This window comes from Dasypus novemcinctus, chromosome 1, assembly GCF_030445035.2.
Source record: "Dasypus novemcinctus isolate mDasNov1 chromosome 1, mDasNov1.1.hap2, whole genome shotgun sequence".
Lineage (NCBI taxonomy): Eukaryota > Metazoa > Chordata > Mammalia > Cingulata > Dasypodidae > Dasypus > Dasypus novemcinctus.
Window position 1 is genome coordinate 38,453,025 of NC_080673.1, and position 19,969 is coordinate 38,472,993.

General features: G+C 36.2%; 1 protein-coding gene across 1 annotated transcript; it reads left to right on the forward strand.

The window, feature by feature from the left end:
- Positions 1-473: 473 nt before the first annotated feature.
- PLRG1 (pleiotropic regulator 1) lies at positions 474-13,742 on the forward strand. Its single transcript, XM_004446458.5, has 15 exons — positions 474-662; positions 1,978-2,084; positions 3,109-3,251; positions 3,904-3,957; positions 4,809-4,899; positions 5,110-5,197; positions 6,643-6,744; positions 8,196-8,288; positions 9,502-9,651; positions 9,741-9,842; positions 10,339-10,441; positions 11,199-11,307; positions 12,161-12,300; positions 12,803-12,996; positions 13,523-13,742. Exons 1-15 carry the CDS (start codon positions 489-491, stop codon positions 13,580-13,582), a joined length of 1,710 nt encoding a protein of 569 aa, XP_004446515.2. The 5' UTR covers positions 474-488; the 3' UTR covers positions 13,583-13,742.
- The last annotated feature ends 6,227 nt before the right edge of the window (positions 13,743-19,969 follow it).

Here is a 19,969-nt window from a genome sequence, read left to right on the forward strand (position 1 = left end):
GGTTTTTGCCAAAACTGTTAAATTTCCTTTGCGTATCACCCATGTCAAAATTCCATCAAACAGAAACTATTATTCAGGAGTATTCCTTCAATAAGCGTTTACTGGGCTGTATGATTGCTGCAAGCACTAGGGCTACAACAGAGACTAGGGTTCCAGCCAGGCCCTGGAACCAGGCGATATAAAGGGCACTGGCGACCCTAGCCCTTGGCAGAGGGAGCCTTAACCCAGACTGGAGGGGCTCGCTCTCCAGACCCTCCCTAGAAGTGATTAATTAGGTCTCGGAATAAAAAGCAACTTGTTGCCGAGAAATACTGCACAAACAACCATCCCCCTAAATCAAAACATTTAAGCCTGCGAGTAAATTAGAAAATAGTCCCATTTCAATATTTCCTAGTCACTCTTTCCAATCCGACGCCTCGAGAAGCCTCGCTTGTCCACGTCCAGACTCCGCCTCTAGGGGCGGCTCCGAGGAGAAAGGCCCGCCCCTTATGCCCCAGAAGTCCAGGGGGCTACTAGTTTGCGTGCGATGGGTTACGTCACATCCGGCGCCAGGGCGCCAGATTCCGGAAGGGGCTACTCAGTTGTGGCGGCGGTTTCTGCGTTGGTGTTTAGTGTTCTTTTTCTGCCGGAGGGGTGGGATATACGGCAGCATCATGGTGGAGGTAAAGGGACACTTAAATGAACTGGAGTAATTTGACTCTGGACTGTTTTTCTTTGACGCGGGCTTTTGGGCTCTAGGATGCTGGAAGTCTTGGGGCAAGGGAAGGCTGTTTGGCCGAGCCCGGTGGTCTCTTCTTAAGGTTCTCGGGGAGTGAAAGAGGCCGGGTGAGAGCACAAGTTTAACGTTCCGGCGTTCGGGAAATCTGAGATAATCTCTCCAAGTTCTCTGTTGGCCCTTGTGAGCTGGGCACTGTCCTCAGAGGCCGGGCTTTTGTTGATGTTCGACCACTGGTACTTGCCGCCGCAGGGTTAGTGTCGGTGATTCTGTACGCTGAAATCCTGGCGATCTCCCTTGAGTTTGTTTCACCTCTTATACCAGCCCTTCGTCCGTGAAAACCTGCTGTTCTTGAATTTTTGCATCTTTTCCTACCTTGACCAGTTATTTTATTAGCAGGTCTTATTCCTCCTATCTCAGAAATATACTTGACTCGATCTACTCTTCTCTATATCCACTGCAATCGCAGACTAACAATCTTTTACTTGGACTAGTGCGTTAGCTCCCAACTTATCTCCTTCTATTTTGATCGGTTTAAAGCATAAATTGTAATCCTTAACTGGCGTTATGGTACAAGTAGAACAAAAATCTAGACTTTTGCAGAGGTCTAAAATACTTTACCTGACCTGTGCCTTGCTTACCCTTGCAACCTCATCTTGCACCACAACCTGCCTTCCTGCACAACGCACAGAACTGTATTGCAGTTTCTGGTATTGTTTTGGCTACTAAATACTTTTTGTACATGGAGTTTCTCTCTACCTGACTGCTCTTACCTGAAGTCTGCAAGGCTGGCTCACTTTCTGCTTGAATATCATCTCAGAGAGATCTTTTCTAACCATTCTACATTAAGTGTTTTTTATTTCCTCCCTTCTATGTCTCAGCTTCCTGCTTGTTTCCTTCCTAGTACTTATCACAGTACTAAGCATAGTACTTTCCTTATTTTTATCAGTCATGTTTCCCCTTGAACACAGGGACTATGACTGTCTACATAATTCTGTGGTTGGATTCTAGCACAATACCTCCCAGATACAGAGTATGCACTTTTTAAGTGTCATTCAGTTGGTATACCCTGTGGCTCTGGCCAAAGAGGAACTTCTTACTCTGCTCTGAACTTGACTCTTACAGCTTACTAAAGTAGCTGTGATGAGTGGTATAAAGCTTTTTACATATTTAAACACAAAATGCATAACTAATAAGATTTAATTTAGGTTATGATATGTGTAATTTGTGGCTTCACGTGTAATTGCCCTCTTTCATTCTAGGAGGTGCAGAAACATTCTGTGCACACACTTGTGTTTAGGTCATTGAAGAGGACTCATGACATGTTTGTAGCAGATAATGGAAAACCTGTGCCTTTAGATGAAGAAAGGTAGGTATGGTTCTTTTTCAATTGTTAGAATATTTAAGCCCTCAAATATTGGGGGAAGAGGGCAAGGAGAGAGGAACTATTTAATCCTTTGAAAATTGGTTAGTAATTCTCACTCCTAGGATATCTATTCAATAATGAGGGTTGTTTTGGCATAATTTAAGCTGATTTAATTCCCCTTTTTTGGCCTTGTCTTTTACCATAAAACTCCTATTTATTAATTGTGTCTTCAGATATCCAAGAACTATGAGAGTACCTTTTAGGTGTTTTATTTTATAATTATTCACTTTGTTTGTGCTTTCAGCTTCCTTCTGCTCTCAGAGCCTTGCTGAGCTGAAATTGTACCTGGCCAGTACTTCTAATCCCTTCCTTTCTTGTTAGTATCATAAAGATTTTTGAGTGATGGCCTATTTTTGGTTTTACATCTCTAGCTCCAGTCTGGGATTGCATTATGTGCAGTGGTCCTTCTTTGTTCTTTATTTTCTTTTAAAATATTTACTTAATTCAGCAAACGAGCATTTAATCTATAAAGTGAACTATGCTTAAAAATAATGCATTTCTTTTTAAAATATTGAGTTAATTAGTACTTTGGTTCTAACTACCTTTTTAATATAAATTCAGTGAAGGTTGCTACAGAAACTTACTATATTTTTATATTGTACATTTGAAGGAAGATATGTTGAAAAGACAGATTAACCTCTACACCCTGAAACCTTTTGGACTCTTGATAACTATTCATCGTGAAAGGTTTTCTGTTTTGTATTTAATGGGTAACAAATTAATAATATTACTTAGACTTAATGGTTGCTATGTGGTGGATTATGAACAAAAGTAAATATATGGTGTGAAACACACTTGGAAATTTTTGAAATAAGTTTTAAATGTTTCAGATCTTAATGGAAATTATTTCTACATGCTTGGGCAAATACGTTAAGTACTTGTTCCCAAGCTAGCTATGAACATTTGCATTGGTGAATATATTTAAAGTATTTAAGAATACACTCTTATGTTTATATTTTTTAAATAGTCACAAACGGAAAATGGCAATCAAACTTCGTAATGAGTATGGTCCTGTGTTGCATATGCCTACTTCCAAAGAAAATTTTAAAGAGAAGGGCCCTCAGAGTGCAGCAGATTCATACGGTCATAAACAGTATCCTGCCAATCAGGGTGAGTATGGCATTATCAAAAATGTCAGGACTTGCACGTGAATTTTTCAAATAGAAAGACAAATCAAATATCTTAGTGCCCTTCCTAGAAGGACTAATTGAGCCATATGGTATTTAACAACTATATTGGGAGTATAATAGAAGTCTTGATTTCTTCATGACAGTAGTGAATGAGATTATTGCTTCTGTCTTGTAAGGAAGAATAGATGGTAGAATAATAATTGAAGAAATTCTTAGGATGTGGCATAGTTCACAGGGGAGACAAGGAAAAGTTTAGAGAAACTTAAACTCTGAGGGACCATATATCTTGGCTCTAGTTTATAAAGATGATAGTAAGTACTAATAAAACTGAAAATTGTCATGACTAAAGCCAGAATTCCACAGGGAAGACATTTGCTTGATAGTGGATTGTCAGTTGACAGCATGACCACTTTGCCTCCTTTAGGTATGTAGCAAATGCCCACTTTTTCTTGACCTCATATTGGCAAGAGGGCATGGTCTTCAGAGGTCAAAACTATTTGTGAGGCTTAAGTTTAGTTGGGAAAATTTGAGAACTCCACTTGATTGTACAACATTTGATTCATTAAAAGAGATAACACTTTTATGTAAGAAATTCATCATTGATGTTGGCTCCTTTTTTTATTTGTTTTTAGGACAAGAAGTTGAATATTTGGTGACAGGTACCCATCCATATCCACCAGGGCCTGGTAAGTGAGCTGTTATGTATTGAAAATGCCTTACTGTCACATGTATTTCTATGAATGGAGCCAATAATATAATTCACACTGCTATAATATACAGGATAAGCTCAATAGACAGTCACCAAGGCATTGCTTTTTAGATGAAAATTAACTAATAGTATCATGTGGGTTCATTCGGCAACATTCTTTAGCAACTATATTATTTTAGGTACCATGCTAGGAATTCAAGACATTTAGACTGCTTGGGGACATTTAGACAAGTTTGTTAACTGGTGGTCAGGTCAGATATGTAAATACCAGTAAGCTTAAAAAGTGACAGAGGTGTTCGTATGGAAGGAGGTATCGTATGTGTGTGTTGGAGGGTGAGGGGGTGGCACACTAATGCAGCGGCCAGTGTAACAGGGTAGTAGATTAAAAACAGGATAGCTAGGCTCTTAATAATTTAGAGGTCAGGATTCACCATATAGAACGTGCAGGTGAACTGGGTGATTTTCATTTTAGCGATTTATTTTCACTCTTGGAAACATTTGGGAAACTGTTTATTTTTACATCTGAAGGTAATGCCCTAAGATAATAAAAATAGAACTTCATTATCTGGGGCAATACCGTACTGCTGGTACTCAAAAGAAAATTGAGTTATGTGCTAACAATCAGTACCTATTTATTAAATTTGTCATTAACTAGTACATGTTGATTGTGAAAAAGTTAGAAACAAAAGACAAAACTTAATAATTAAGTTTTTGTAATATACAACCTGGAGATAATCACTTTTACCTTTTTGGACAACACTTTATTCATATATTTTATTTTAAATGCTTTATTTTAAACAAAAAAAGGAATCATTGTTTGTTTTAAAGGGGTTGCTTTGACAGCAGATACTAAAATTCAGAGAATGCCAAGTGAATCCGCTGCCCAGTCGTTAGCTGTGGCATTACCTTCTCAGGCCAGGTATGAACTATTTTTATGCTTCTAATTAAAAAATTTTGAAAGCATATTTCACTGTTCACGTTTTTTCTCTTTATAAAATCTGTTTCGTTACTGGTTTGTATTATATGACATTTTCCTTTTCAAGGCTTACACAAATTTGAAATAGTCAGCTCTGCAGACCATGTGATTTCAGGCATTAATTACTTAGAAGTGATGTTTCTTTTGCCTCAGGGTTGATGCAAATCGTACTGCACCTGGTGGAAATGAATACCGACATCCTGGGGCTTCTGATCGTTCACAACCTGCAGTGATGACTTCGGTAAGTTTCCCTGTGTCAAATAATAACTACAGGTCTCAAACTTTTGGAACATGTTACCTCACTTCCCTTCATCCCCATACTCTTACCTTAAAATATTAAAGAAACACTTTGTTTGGGATTGTTAAAGTACGTAGAGCTTGAGGTGATCATTCATATTTCATAGCCCTAAACTTTGGGTTGTTAGTGATTTGATGTACTTTTTGAAATTTAAAATTCTCTTAATTTAGTATATTCTCATTCTTGTACATTTGAGTTAGTATGTTTTGATGAAGGTAAAGTGCTATTTATTAGCCACTATTGAAAATATAAGTAGTGTTATTCTGGAACTTAGTATGTGTTAGACATGAAAGTTTTTTATTAAAGTTTGTGTTGATTTATATGGTTAGGGTTGAGTACGATTAGTATTATAATATTCATGGGCTATATACTCCTGTCTTACAAGTGAGCATTTAAAAATATATGCTTATCTGTAAGTAAATGGCAGCTGCCCTTATCAGTATTGGTGAAAGCCATTGTAGAAAAAATTCACTTTATTTTATGTCACTTAAAATAAGTGTGGACTTGATTCTCCCAGTTTATTGTGCAGTTGACTTGTCTTTTTGAAGTGAATGAATTTGTAGCTTTCAAACCACATTTCTTCCTTTTACCTCCTTCCCAGGTCTCCCTGCCTAGGCCTTCTACTTCCTTAAGAAGATGTAGTATAAGCCTCTTGAAGGCAGGAGCTTTGTTTTGTTGTCACTGTATCCTCAATGCTATTAACAATTATCTGGCAGATTATGGACTTAAATTTTTTTTGTATGGATGGTAACACAAGATGGTGTTATCAGTGTACCTTTTTAAATACTATTTAAATGCTGTGTTAGAAGATAAATAGAAGGAGCTATCAGTTTCTCCTTTGCTATATCAAATCAATAATGTTAAAATATAACAAAGGTAGTGGCATTACTATACTTAAAATTACTTGAATAATAAGATTACTTGGAACATTTACTACTTGGTAGACACTATTCTTTACATGGATTGACTCAATATTCATAGTATCCCTATGAGGTAGGCACTAATATTTCAGTTTTGCAAATGAAGAAACTGGGGCACAGAGAGTTTATGTAATTTTTACATAAGGTCATTCAGATAGTTATTGGCAGACCTGGGATTTGAAGAAATACACAATGATATATGCTACTAACTAATACTATGTCTCTGAGGTTTTAAATTGATCTTTTAAAATTAAAATTAGCACACTGAAAATGCAATTTTCATTAGAAGTCTTAGATTTCTTTTCCCTAGTTATGGGAAAAAAATTACCTGCCCTTTCTACTTTACCTATTTTAGGGGGAAAAGAAACAACTTTCATATATCCCCTCTTTCAATTTCCATTTTTAAATTAATAACTGGATATCTTAGGTGTGGTATCTTAAATAATAACATATCTATTCCCTGTCTAGGTTATTATGGAAACTGGTAATGCCAAGAACTCTGCACTGATGGCCAAAAAAGCCCCCACAATGCCAAAACCCCAGTGGCATCCACCTTGGAAACTATACAGGGTAAGTTGTTCATAGTTGTTCCACTGTGCAGAGAATTATGGATACCCATTTGGCAAGGCTGAGAAATAGAATTTTAAAGAGGAGAAGGAATGAATATGAGAAATGGGAAAGTGACCTGAGGTGGAATGGGAATGGGCTTAGGCACTAACTTAAAAGGGATCTTGAGAAGGAAACTTTCTTAACTAAAAGCTGTATGTGTATTCTGTGTATAATACAGTATAAAATACTCATAGGTTAGTAACTTGAGAAAGAAGAAATAAATTTAGGAAAGCATTTGAGATATTTAATACGAAGGCTGAGGGGAATAAAAACAAAGGGGTGCTTAACTAATTATCTTTTTAACTATAATCAATTAAATGATTCAAAATGCATCAGATCTAAACTAAAAATATGGGGAAACGGACTTGGCCCAGTGGTTAGGACGTCCGTCTACCACATGGGAGGTCCGCGGTTCAAACCCCGGGCCTCCTTGACCCGTGTGGAGCTGGTCCACGCGCAGTGCTGATGCGCGCAAGGAGTGCCGTGCAGCGTAGGGGAGCCCCATGCGCAAGGAATGCGCCCCATAAGGAGAGCCGCCCAGCGCTAAAGAAAGTGCAGCCTGCCCAGGAATGGCGCTGCCCACACTTCCCGTGCAGCTGACGACAACAGAAGCGACAACAGAAGCGGACAAAGAAACAAGACGCAGCAAATAGACACAGAGAACAGACAACCAGGGGAGGGGGGGGAATTAAATTTTTAAAAAAATTTAAAAAATAAAAAATAAAAGATTATCTTGTTTAAAAAAATAAATAAAAATATGTACATAGCCGGTAAATGAAGTATTACACGTGATTTTGTGTGTGTGTATGTGTTTGTCTATATACATATTTACATGGGTGTATATGCATATTATCTTTTCGAAGTATATAGTAAATTAACCATTTTGTTCTGGCTCTCCAGTTACAGTGAATTTTAATAGGTGTACAGATTTGGGTAACCACTACCACTATTAGGAATATAGTTGTTTAATGCCTCAAAAAACACTCATGTCCTCACCTTTTATATTAAATATCCTCCCCACCCTTGAACCATTTCCCATCACTATATAGTTTTATTCTTTACTCTGTCACATAAATGGAATCATACAGTATGTAACCTTTCAAGACTGGCTTCATTCACTAAGCTTAATGCCTTTGAAATTCATCCAACTTACAGCACGTGTTGATGATGTATTCCATTTTATCGCTGTGTAGTATTTTTCATTGTATAGAAACTACCACAGTTTGTGTATCCATTCATCCATTTGAAAATGCTTTAATATTTATCATTCTAAAACATAATTGCCAATAATCTTATAAATTTATTATTTGAAGATGTGGGGAGGGGCAGTTCAAGCCCTGGTGCTGGTTAAAATTGAACAAATTCTAACTTACCTGTTGGTGAGACTGCACATTTTTCTTTCCTTCCTACAGGTTATTAGTGGGCATCTTGGCTGGGTTCGTTGTATTGCTGTGGAACCTGGAAATCAGTGGTTTGTTACTGGATCTGCTGACAGAACTATAAAGGTAATAAGGAAGGAAGGTAAAAATAAACATATCTTTGTGCTTGCGTTGTAGGTTAGTTTAATATGTTGTGTGTTATTTCTCCTTGTGAAAATTGCTGCTGCATTCCTCCTAATTTCTTAGGTCTGAGAATAAACTTTATTGTCCATACCAGTTAAGATTTCCAAATAAATATGTTTGAAGTTGATATTTAAGCAACAGTTTTTCTAAAGAGTAAATGCTGACTATCTACCACTGATTCCTTGATATTTAAATCTTTTTTCTTCCCCTTCTGGCTGTATATTTAAATCATGCTTATTTATGGAAAATCTAGAAAATACAGTGACCTGTGAAAGAACCTTAACCCAACTGTAATCCTACGCTATTAGATATTTGGATGAATTTCTTTTTAGTATTGATTTCTGTGAATATTTATCAATGTATTTCCTTCTAAACTTTGTTTTTCCTGTGTGCAAATGTTTAGTTTTTAAAAATCATGCTTGATATGTAATTTTGTACCTTGCTTAGGGGCATATACCTGTGGAAAACTTTAACTTCTTAAATGGTTGGATACTCTATCATTTAACTATTCTATAATGGATATTAAAATTATTTTCTGATTTTCACTATGACAAGTAATACTTCAGTTAATCTTTGTGTATAAAGTTTTTTCTATATTTTAAATTATTTTGTGGTAGAGTCCTAGAAATGGAATTAAAGGGTCTACTATTCTTAAGGCTGATACTCAAAGTACAAATTATGTTCTAAAATGGGTGAGTTGTAGTGTATGAGAGGATTCAAAACCATTTTGGTTCTGTATGCCCTTTAAAATATCTACTAATATGATAAGCAAAAGTGGGTATAACTAATCTTTTTAAAGGCAGTGTATGCAAAATTTTTAGTGAGGTTGAACTTTTTCCATTTCTTTACCACTTTCAGGGTTTTAAATTGTTGGGATTTGGGGCTAATTTAGTACTTCGGGTCTTCATACTTTTGTTCCTTTATATATTAAGACTGTTAACCTTTTGTCATTTTTTACAGATATTTTCCCAGTTCAAGCATGCCTTTAATTCTTTATTCCCTACTACTTACATTTGGGGTGATGGTTCATCTTACAAATTTCCTTTTACTAATATAGTTAAATATTTCTCTTTTTTTGAAGACCTAATTTTAATATCAAGAGTCTAAAATTTTGCTTTGGGGTAACAATGAAAAATAAAATTGTCTTTGATTGCAGATCTGGGACCTCGCTAGTGGCAAATTAAAACTGTCACTGACAGGGCACATTAGTACAGTGCGTGGTGTGATAGTAAGCACAAGGAGCCCATACCTCTTCTCTTGTGGGGAAGACAAACAAGTAAAATGCTGGGATCTTGAATATAATAAGGTAAGCATGGCCTTAAGGATTTAAAACATTCTGAGCCACTATTTCTTTTTCTAATTATAGGAAGTTTACTTTTCCTGCTTTCTCTTTAGGTTATAAGGCACTATCATGGACATCTAAGTGCAGTGTATGGTTTGGATTTGCACCCGACAATTGATGTGCTGGTAACCTGTAGTCGAGATTCAACTGCACGGGTAAATGGGATAGAGCTGTGTGTTTATCTGTAAATATTATATCTTGTAGTATGCAGAGTTGGTATTGGAGTCGTAACTGTTTCATAGAAAATTAAAGATAGTTGTCTTGACCCATCAATACTCTAGTCCCTCAGTTTCTTGACTTGTACAATTTAGTCCTTAGTCCTATAATCTCACTATGTTTATTGTTGGGAGTTCCTTCTCCCTGAGATGTGACAGTCTTGTTTCATTCTACCCTTGTAATTATTATCCACTAGTGCTCTCATTGAGTACTTCCAACAGACTAGTTCTTAGACTTTAATTCCTCTGATCCTTCAGCTGCCTCCTAACTTCACATTCTCCATCTAGCTTTTCAATCATTATCTTTCATTTAAGCACTTTCTTCATTATATTTCAACACAGTTGTCTTAATACCTTCCCAGCCTTGAAGTAATCCATTTATCTGTCTGAAATACGGATACAGATCTTTGACAGTATGCCTATTCTGTTTTTTTAGATTTGGGATGTGAGAACTAAAGCCAGTGTACACACATTATCTGGTCATACAAATGCAGTTGCTACAGTAAGGTGTCAGGCTGCAGAACCACAGATTATTACAGGTATGATAGATACAGCATATTCATATCAATGTGCCTTATGGTTATACATACATTTTTTATATTCACCATTGACTCTTGCATTGTATTGTGTTACAGTGTTTCTGTGGCATTTTAAATATTTGAATCATGGGCACATGAAATTTCTTATAGTTTGACTATACTCAGTTGTTTTTATCTTAAACTTTTTGCATATCAAAGTATGTCACACTTGGTGTCTTGTAATGTCTAACTAAAATACAGTGCTGTTAGATAAAATTAAGCATTGTTTTATAGTATAAAGCTTATTAGTCTAGGAAATTGCAGTTAAAAGACCAAATACCCTGAGACCAATAACTGTAGCATTGGTATTGAGTCTTATTTTTCTCAAATAAGATTAATAACAGTGGATCTGTAACACTCGAAAATAATTCTTTCAACTTGATGATATACTTTATTAACTAAAAATTCATTGGGGTTTTTTCCTTTTTCTCCACCAGGGGATAATAAGGATTTATTTGTTTTATTTGTTATTTAAATTTGTTCTACCTGTTTTGATTGACATTGCATCAAACTTTATATTATATTGCTTTAAGAATTAAATTTAAAATCAACCTAGAATTCTAGAACCATGAAGAATTTAGCCAAGAGATAATGTGATTTGCATTTATTATGTGTGTCTATGGATAACTGCTTCATATTTTATTATATTTAACTCATGCAGTCTTTTTCCTGGTATATGTTTTGGGGTGTGTGGTATGTGTATGTGCATTCATTACAGGAAGCCATGACACTACAATACGATTATGGGATTTGGTGGCTGGAAAAACAAGAGTCACATTAACAAATCACAAAAAATCAGTCAGAGCTGTGGTTTTACATCCAAGACAGTAAGTGTGTTTTCCTAATTAGCTTCTCTTCTTTCTTCAGCTCTTGGCTATAGGACTGAAATAGCAACATTAGATGAGGAAAATTTCTACAAAGTGGAAAATAACATCAAATGATGTAAATTAATCATGGATAAAAGCTGCATGTCAAAATGGGAGCTAATAGTGTCTGTTTAATGTTTTTGTACATAAATGTTATTGGATGCTGAGATACACATAGACTAGTTTATTCTATACATGAAAGTTAGAATACATAGGAAAAAATATATGTATTCTGTAGAATAGGAACTTAATATACATAGAAAAAAACAGTGGGAATCATGAAAATTATAGTTAGGGTCTCCAAAGAGGGTGGAGCGTAGTATCACAATTGTTTACTTTACTTGCTCACCCCTGGCACTTGGCTGGTCATACTCATATCCACTCCCTGTCTTCCTATTTCCCTTGCCCTCATTCTTTCTCTCCCTCCTCCTCTTTCTCCCCCTCCTCCTCTTTCTCCCCCTTTCTTCCTCTCCCTCACTCCTTCTCTCTCACTCCAAAGTAGTCACATCACCCTTTGCAGGGTATGTGAAATTTTACATTTGCTTGTTGGATTTACTGCTCCAGGTCAGCTTAGAATATTGGGGAAATAAGAATAAAATATTAATTCTAGAATTTAATATTTTAAATAATGTTAAAATCTTAATTAGAAACAAATGTCTTGTTATTTTTACTTTTTGGTATAACTAAATATTCTACTGAAACTGCATATATCATTGAGTATTCATGCAAAATTACAACTGTAATAACCTTTTAAAGCCCACCATTTATTTTAACTTGGTTTATTGTAGCATTAATTCTTTTAATCTTATTTCAGTTACACATTTGCATCTGGTTCTCCAGATAACATAAAACAGTGGAAATTCCCTGATGGAAGTTTCATTCAAAATCTTTCTGGTCATAATGCTATTATTAATACATTGACAGTGAATTCTGATGGAGTACTAGTATCTGGAGGTAAAATGAGATTTTTATGATAAATATGAGTAGTCTGTCATTTTTTCTTCTAGTGAATATCTACAAGTTTGTAGTATTTCTAAGCCTCTCACCTAAGTATTATAGGAGAACTTGCCTGATTCGTAGTGTATTTGGATGCTAATACGTGTGTTCATATGTTCATATAATTCAGTATGCTACTTGAATTATAAAAATAATTCATATTTCATAGTTTTAGACTTCTTGAGTTCCTAGGTAATAGAATTAAACTTAGGCTGGGAAACCTGTTTGGTTTAGTATTCTGAAGTTGATGTCAAATTTTTGGTGCTTTCTTAGATCTGTAATAAATTGTTAAGCACAATTGAAAGTACACAAAGCAAAATTGAGAACCTTGGATACCTGTGTCCTATGTAACTCTGTAACTATAGTTATTACCATAGTGCTGGCCAATAATTGATCCTTAATGTTTCTCAAACTGCCCTGTTGGAGAGATGCCAACTTTAACCAGATTTTCCCCTTTAAGCTGACAATGGCACTATGCATCTTTGGGACTGGAGAACTGGCTATAATTTTCAGAGAGTTCATGCAGCTGTGCAACCTGGATCTTTGGACAGTGAATCAGGAATATTTGCTTGTGCTTTCGATCAGTCTGAAAGTCGGTTACTAACAGCTGAAGCTGATAAAACCATTAAAGTGTACAGAGAGGATGATACAGCAGTAAGTTTTCTGTTTCACATACACTTTTAAAAAAACCAGTCATACCAATTTTGGAATTTATCATGATAAAGGGAAAAATCTATATAAAGGTATTTGTCATCTTGAATAGTCTGTTCATAGATTTCTGTATTGGTCTCACTGATGCCTGCAAATCATTAGATTGTTTTAATTTTATTCTGACTTGCTTTATTTCAGTTTTTGGGAAAATCTTGGCATGAAGAATAATAGTAAATAATCAAGTTATGCAAATTAGTTCTAGAATCATAAACTCTGATATTACTGGAGTATCTAAATAGCAGTTGTATTTTAGATGAAATACCACAAACTGAACTTGTGTGGTGAAACTATACACCATTTATTAGAGACGTGGAGAATACCAGAAGTTTGTCAACTACTCTTAAAATTGTTAAAGAACTACTAAATGGATAATGCCAAGTAATATGATTTGGAGTATATACCTTATTTGTGTTAGAAAGGAAACCTATTAAATATGAAACTAATAGTAATTTAACTTTTCTGTTTCTAGACAGAAGAAACTCATCCAGTCAGTTGGAAACCAGAAATTATTAAAAGAAAGAGATTTTAATGTGGCATTGTCTTCGTGGTGGCTCTGTTTTTTTCAAAGCTTGGCTTTGATAAGGATGTCCAGATACTTTATACTCTGGCCAGGAATATAAAGCAGAAACTCACTTGCTCTAATCATTGCTTTTCATGATATTTTATAATAAACTGCCCCCCCCCCCCAAGCCTCCTGTCTCTTTATTTCTGAAAAAAAATTTGCAATCCTAAGAAGTAAGATGGCAGATGTCCAGCAGAGGCAGGTTAATTGATCATAACTTTTCTGCAGATAGTACAACTGTTTTATTTGAAGGCCCTCCTTTTTTTTAAACTACAAAGCTGATTATTAATAGCATATGCTTTGAGAAGAGCAGAAGTTTCTTTTCAATACTTTAAAAACTAATATCTGATAATTTGAAATTAAAGGATTTGTAGTTTTATAAGTGTGTATTCTACAAACAGTTTTTGAGTGAATGTTCTTCAAAGTGCTGCATTGGATACTTAACTGTTCAAGAAATAGATAAATGTGTCTGTCCTCCAAGACTTCCAAATTAGTAGCTTATTATAGAAATACTATAATAGAGGCACAAATGAGAGGGGAGTACAGGAAAAGACCATTAATTTCATGAGGATTATGGAAGACTTTATAGAGTAGGTGATATTTAAGCTGAGCCTTGAAGTGAAAGAACACAGAAAGAAAAGGATATAAAATGAAGTGTAAAATGCATGGAACCAGGAATGGGAAGGTGTGTGTTCTCAGAAAAAGCAGTCTGTTCTTGGCAATGGGGAATAAAGCTGACTTAGGATAGTTCACATTTTGAGTTTTGATTTTATTCCATAAGCAATAAGGATACCAATGTGGGTGGAGATTTTGTAGAAAACTTAAGTGTCTAATACTGATGCTGCCTTTTAAATGGAAGTTTTACAAATCCTGCCCTTGAGATTGTGATTGCCCATCAGTCAAAAGATTCTGTCAGACTTCCCTCTATGATTACAAAACAGTTAAAAGAAAAATTGGTATGTAAAATTTTCCAAATTAAGTAATTGTACCACGATATTAAGAGCATTTCTAAATTATACTTGCCCCACTTTGCATGCTGTATGTTGAAGTATAATTGTTCCAACCTTAGGCATGTTTTATGGGATTTATTGAAAATGCTTGAACCCTTTGGCCCAGTAACTCCATTTCTAGGAAGGTGCCTAATAGGAATAATCTGAATTATACACAGGGAAGTTCATTGTACCTTCTTTAATTATTACAGCTAACCCAGATAACCCGTCAGTAAGGGATTGATTTAATAAGGATACCGTCACACAATTTTATTTCTAAGTAGCTATTAAGAGAGGACTGTCTCTGGATTGTAAAGGCAAGATGTCCAACTTTACTGTTAAAAACTTTGCAAAATAGTTTTTGTAAAATAACTTGTTTATGCACTAAAACTGGAGAAGTAACACCACCTTGTTATCAGTGGCTTTAGAAGAACTTTCATGATCTTTATGTTTCTGTTAATTTTCTATAAGCATGTGTTTTTATAAACTTAAGGAAAAAATACTTTGATCCCTGAGAAATTTTAATATGCCTCCTAACAGAAGAAAAATAGAGCTGAATAGTGTCCCATTCACAAAGTCAAGAAGTTACTAGGAGTGTCAAGAAGACAACCCCTTTTATCCTGCCTAACAAAGCTTTAATTGCTGTGTTTAAATTAGACATAACAAATTTTGAAGAGTATTATAAAAAGATCTATTTCCCTGTTTCATGCCATATTGGATTATGGTGTTCTTGAATCCCTGCTGCAAAAAGTTAATCTATCATATACACGAACCCCATGAAATCTTGGGCAGAATTTTGTGCATGTGCCCATTTATTTAACCTACTTCACAAAACACCCAACCAGTGTTAAACCCAAATCTAGGGAGCAGATGTGGCTCAAGTGGTTGAGTGCCTGCTTCCCACATGGGAGGTCCCGGGTTCAGTTTCCTGAAAAAAATCAAGCAAAAAAAAATGAAGAAACCAACTAGGGAGCCATGGAGCTTCCCACATACGAGGTCCTGGGTTCATTTCCCGGCTCCTGGTACCTCAAAACGAAAAAGTATTACTCCTGTAAGATTTGGGAGATTACCGTCCAGCTGTAACATGTTAACAGAGGAAACAATGTGCTTAATGACTCATTTTTGATTAATGACAACCTCAAGTGTGCCTTCTGCAGTGAGCAAATACATTTACATTAGGAAATTAATGTTTACCATATTGCTTTAGATAAGTAGAAAAATAACACCCACATAGGTGCTAAAGAGATGTTTCAATATAATTTATAAATTTTTGGTTTTAAAAACAGCATAGGAAGAGCGTAATACTTCCTTAACTTGATGAAACAATTACATTACAATCAGTACAGTAATTAATTGGAAAAAACTAGAAGCATCACACACACAAAGTGGTATCTTGGTACTCGTTAATTGGTTCTGAGAGGTATGAGTACCAAAAATGACAAGTACCAAACAAGTTTTTCCCATAAGGAATAATGTAAATAATGTGTTCTCACACCAAAGACAATGCACATTTTAAGGCAATATGTAAAAAGATTAGGTTGTATATCATTACATGAGAAACCTAAAAATAAATACTTACATTAAATAAAATAAAACCTTCACCTGTAGTGAAAAGAGTCCATGGCCTAATGGAATGGGAGGAGAGTGGTGAGTTGGAGAGGTACATGGAGTGTTGTTTGGAAGGAGAGTCTCCCTCCAATAGAACATTGGGCACTTCCACTAGAGGTGTTCCTTCTCTTTTCTTCGGCTTGCACCCCAGCTTGCTTCTGTCTTTTCAGAATTCCTCAAAAGTGTGCCCAATCTGTACACATTTCAAGGAACTGGGGATATTCTCCCTTATCTCCTCAACCGAAGAAATCTCTTCATCCACCTCCTGTTGCTGCTCCTTCTGTACCTGCAGTTCCTCAGTGCTGAGCTCTTCATGATGTTCCTCCACCGACTCCTCAATACCAGCAGCATTGACCTCCAGTCCTATGGATTGGCCCAAAGATACAATATCCTGCACAACTGTACCCACTGTACCTGAAGGCTTGGGATCAGCCTCAAATCCTTCAAAGTCTCTCTGAGTCTCAGCTTCTGTCCATAAATTCTCTTTTGTGATGTAGATTCTACTCAGCATTTTTTCCCAAAACCTCTGGTCTCATCACAGTTAAAAACTTGGTGGGAAATAAAACCCTCAGCCTCTACGTAGTCTTGAAATTCACTGTCAAATTCATCAGCCTTTTTATTAGCACTCGCTGCCTTGTCATGCCTCATGACGCTATGGATGCTGGTCCTCTTCAAAATTATCAAACCAGCCATAACTGGCCTTAAAAACTTCTGCATACTCATCACTCAGTTCCAGTTTATTTTTCAAAATACCGGCATGCAATGCTTTCGCTTTTTCACATGCACACTTGCCCACTAACTGCTTCTCATTTACCCAAATTAATAACAGCGTTTCAACTTCCTCAAATGTTTGGAAACTGCTTTATTGCTGCTTTAACTCCTTCAACAACATCAGCCTTTTTTAATTACTTTGTTCTTAATGATGGTAGAGACAGTTGTTTCAGGCATACCATATTCCATAGTAAGATCAGGAATAAGAATACTGCTCTCATATTTACCTATTACTTCATTTTTTTGCTCAACGGTGGTATGAAGTAATTTTCTTTTTGCTCAGCACTATCACTGCTCATTTTCTTAGGACCCACAATGAGAAAAAAAACTCTCAAAAATACACAAAATGACCACAGAAGCTAAGATAAGGCCTCACTGGCATATGCATAGGGCAATATCTACCACATGACTTAAGTGTGACCCTTTGTTTTGACTGGAAAGGGTAGTGAGTCATGAGGCAACTGACACCAACAAGTTCTAGCTTGTGTGTCAGTTACCAAACAAATGACGGTACTACATGCCAAAATTTTGTGTCCAAATGCATCGAGTACCAAATTTGATGAGTTTCAAAGTAGTTGAGTACCAAGATATGGCTGTATACTTAAAAAGAGATATATGAAATTGGCTCACAACCATGGGGCTGGCAAGTCCAAACTATAGGGCAGGCCTCAGGCTCAAAATGTGTTGATGTCCTGAATCTGAATTCCTAAGGGAAGTTGATAGGCTGGAAATTTTGGCAAGAGTAGATGTTGAAGTCTTAAGGTAGAAATTCTTCTGACATCTGGAATTCTCAGTTCTTCCTTCTTTCTAAGAGGTATCAGGATTGAACCCAGGACCTCATACATGGGAAGCAGGTGCTCAAACCACCAAGCTTCAGCCACTCCCTCAGTTCTTTCTTTTAAGATGTCTGATTGGGGAAGCAGATATGGCTCAAGTGATTGGGCTTCCACCTGTCATATGGGAAGACCTCGGTTTAATCGCTGAGGCCTCCTGGTAAAGGCATGCCCCCACGGTGAGCCAGGCCCACATGGTGAGCCATGCAGCAAGATGACAATGCAACAAAAGAGAAATGAAAGTGAGAGTCACAGCGAGATGCAACAGAAACCAGGAACTGAGGTGGCACAAGTGACAGGGAACCTCTTCTACATCAGAGGTCCCCGGGATCAAATCCAGGTGAATCCTAGAAGAGAAAATGAGAAGACAAAAAGAGAAAGAGACACAGAAGATCATACAGAGAATGGACACAGACAGCAAAAACAGCAGGGCAGGGGGGTAGGAATGGGGGGGGGGGAATCTCTGATTGTATGAGAACCACCCCATTATGGAGGATAAGCTCATTTACTTAGAGTCAACTGATAAATTGCTGATTAACTGATTGCAAAATCCCATCTATGAAATACTGCCACAGTAACAACTAGGCCAGTGTTTGACCAGAACAACTGAAAACCACAACCTCCAAGTTGACATGTAAAATTAACCATCACACTATCTTTCCATCCATCTACCATCTGTCTAAATTTACTTTGATGTAGATTAATATCTGTTTCTTAGATTCCTTTAAATTAGTGAAGTGTTTATGGATGCAGAGATGTGGGAAGTTTTAGGAGCAGAGCAAATCACTGATTTGAGAATACCTCCTTATTTGTTGAACAAGTTTTTGATGAGCTCATATGTAGTTCATGATATTTGATAAGTGTGTAGAAGATCCCCCAAATTGTAATGTGTGATTGCCACTCCTAGCTGCATTCTAATCAGGGAGCAAAAGAATAATGTTCACAGTTGAATTAAATAAGTATATAAAAGATATCTTTCTGCCAGAAACGTAAAATTAAGTGCTAATTGGATGTCATACCAATTAGTGCTCCAGGAAGAGGAAAATTAGTATGCTTTAGAAGACAGTCTTCATGAAGGAGCTGAGTTTTGGGCTGCACTTTGAAGGATGGGTAACATTTAGGCAGATGGACAGAGTGGAAGTGGGAAGTGAGCAGTGGGACCTGGTGTCATGTTGACACCAGAGAAGCTAGACTTGAATTAATATTGGTTCTGTTAACTTGGCTACTCCTGGCTCTGCTGATGAAGAAAGACCTGAAATCTTAATTGGGTTGGTCTGGCACTTAAGACTGAGGATTACTGGGAATTTCTTGAGGTAACAGCTGCCACACGTATACAAGAACGGACCATTTTTATCTGATCCTTGCATGTCTGGATATGCTGCAGATGACTAATCAGAAAACATTTTATTCTAAAGCAAGTTGGTTGTAATAATTGCTTTAAAATAGCCCCAATTTTCTCTAAGTTCTTTTTTTTTTTTTTTTGTATGATTCCATTTATATGAAATATCCAGAATAGGTAAATCAATAGAGACAGAAAATAGCCAGAGACTGCAGGGAAAAGAGAATGTGGAGTTACTGCATAATGGATTCAGGTCTCCTGTGGAGTTGACAAAAATGTTTTGAAACTAGTTAGAGGTGATGGTTGCACAACACTGTGATGTATTAAATGCCACTGAATTGTAAAAATTTTAAAGGATGAGTTTTATGTCATGTAAATTTCACCTCAATTTTTAAGAAATCATATACACAGAAAAATGACAATCGACCATAAAGCCCTAGATTAACAGATAATTTGCTTTTTCTTGGTTTTCACAATTTGAATAAGTTTTTTGAGTGTCATAAACCAAAATATAAAAAATTACCCATTAAAACTTCCAAATAGGGCATTAATCGAGACCAAGTTCCCCTTATTTGTCCAGTTGGCAGAGCACCTAATAGAGTTCACAATATAAAAGAAGCTTTAAAAATGTTTTTAATTTGTGTAAAGCGCAAAGAAAAAGAATATTTAGATACACATGAAACAATATCAAGTGGTAAGAATGAAAGAAGTAGGCAACATGCATGTTTGTGTCTGCACATCTGAGTATAGACATAGACATAAACATTAAGGAGAGAATCTTGCTTTGCCTCACAACTTATTTTGTGTTTCTCCA

Excerpts from the sequence above, each read along its gene's own strand:
- PLRG1 (XM_004446458.5), top strand. The coding sequence starts at position 489 with ATGCCCCAGAAGTCCAGGGGGCTACTAGTTTGCGTGCGATGGGTTACG. Across the intron at positions 8,289-9,501 it reads CTGCTGACAGAACTATAAAG|ATCTGGGACCTCGCTAGTGG; the intron begins GTAATAAGGAAG and ends CTTTGATTGCAG. Across the intron at positions 10,442-11,198 it reads AGAACCACAGATTATTACAG|GAAGCCATGACACTACAATA; the intron begins GTATGATAGATA and ends CATTCATTACAG.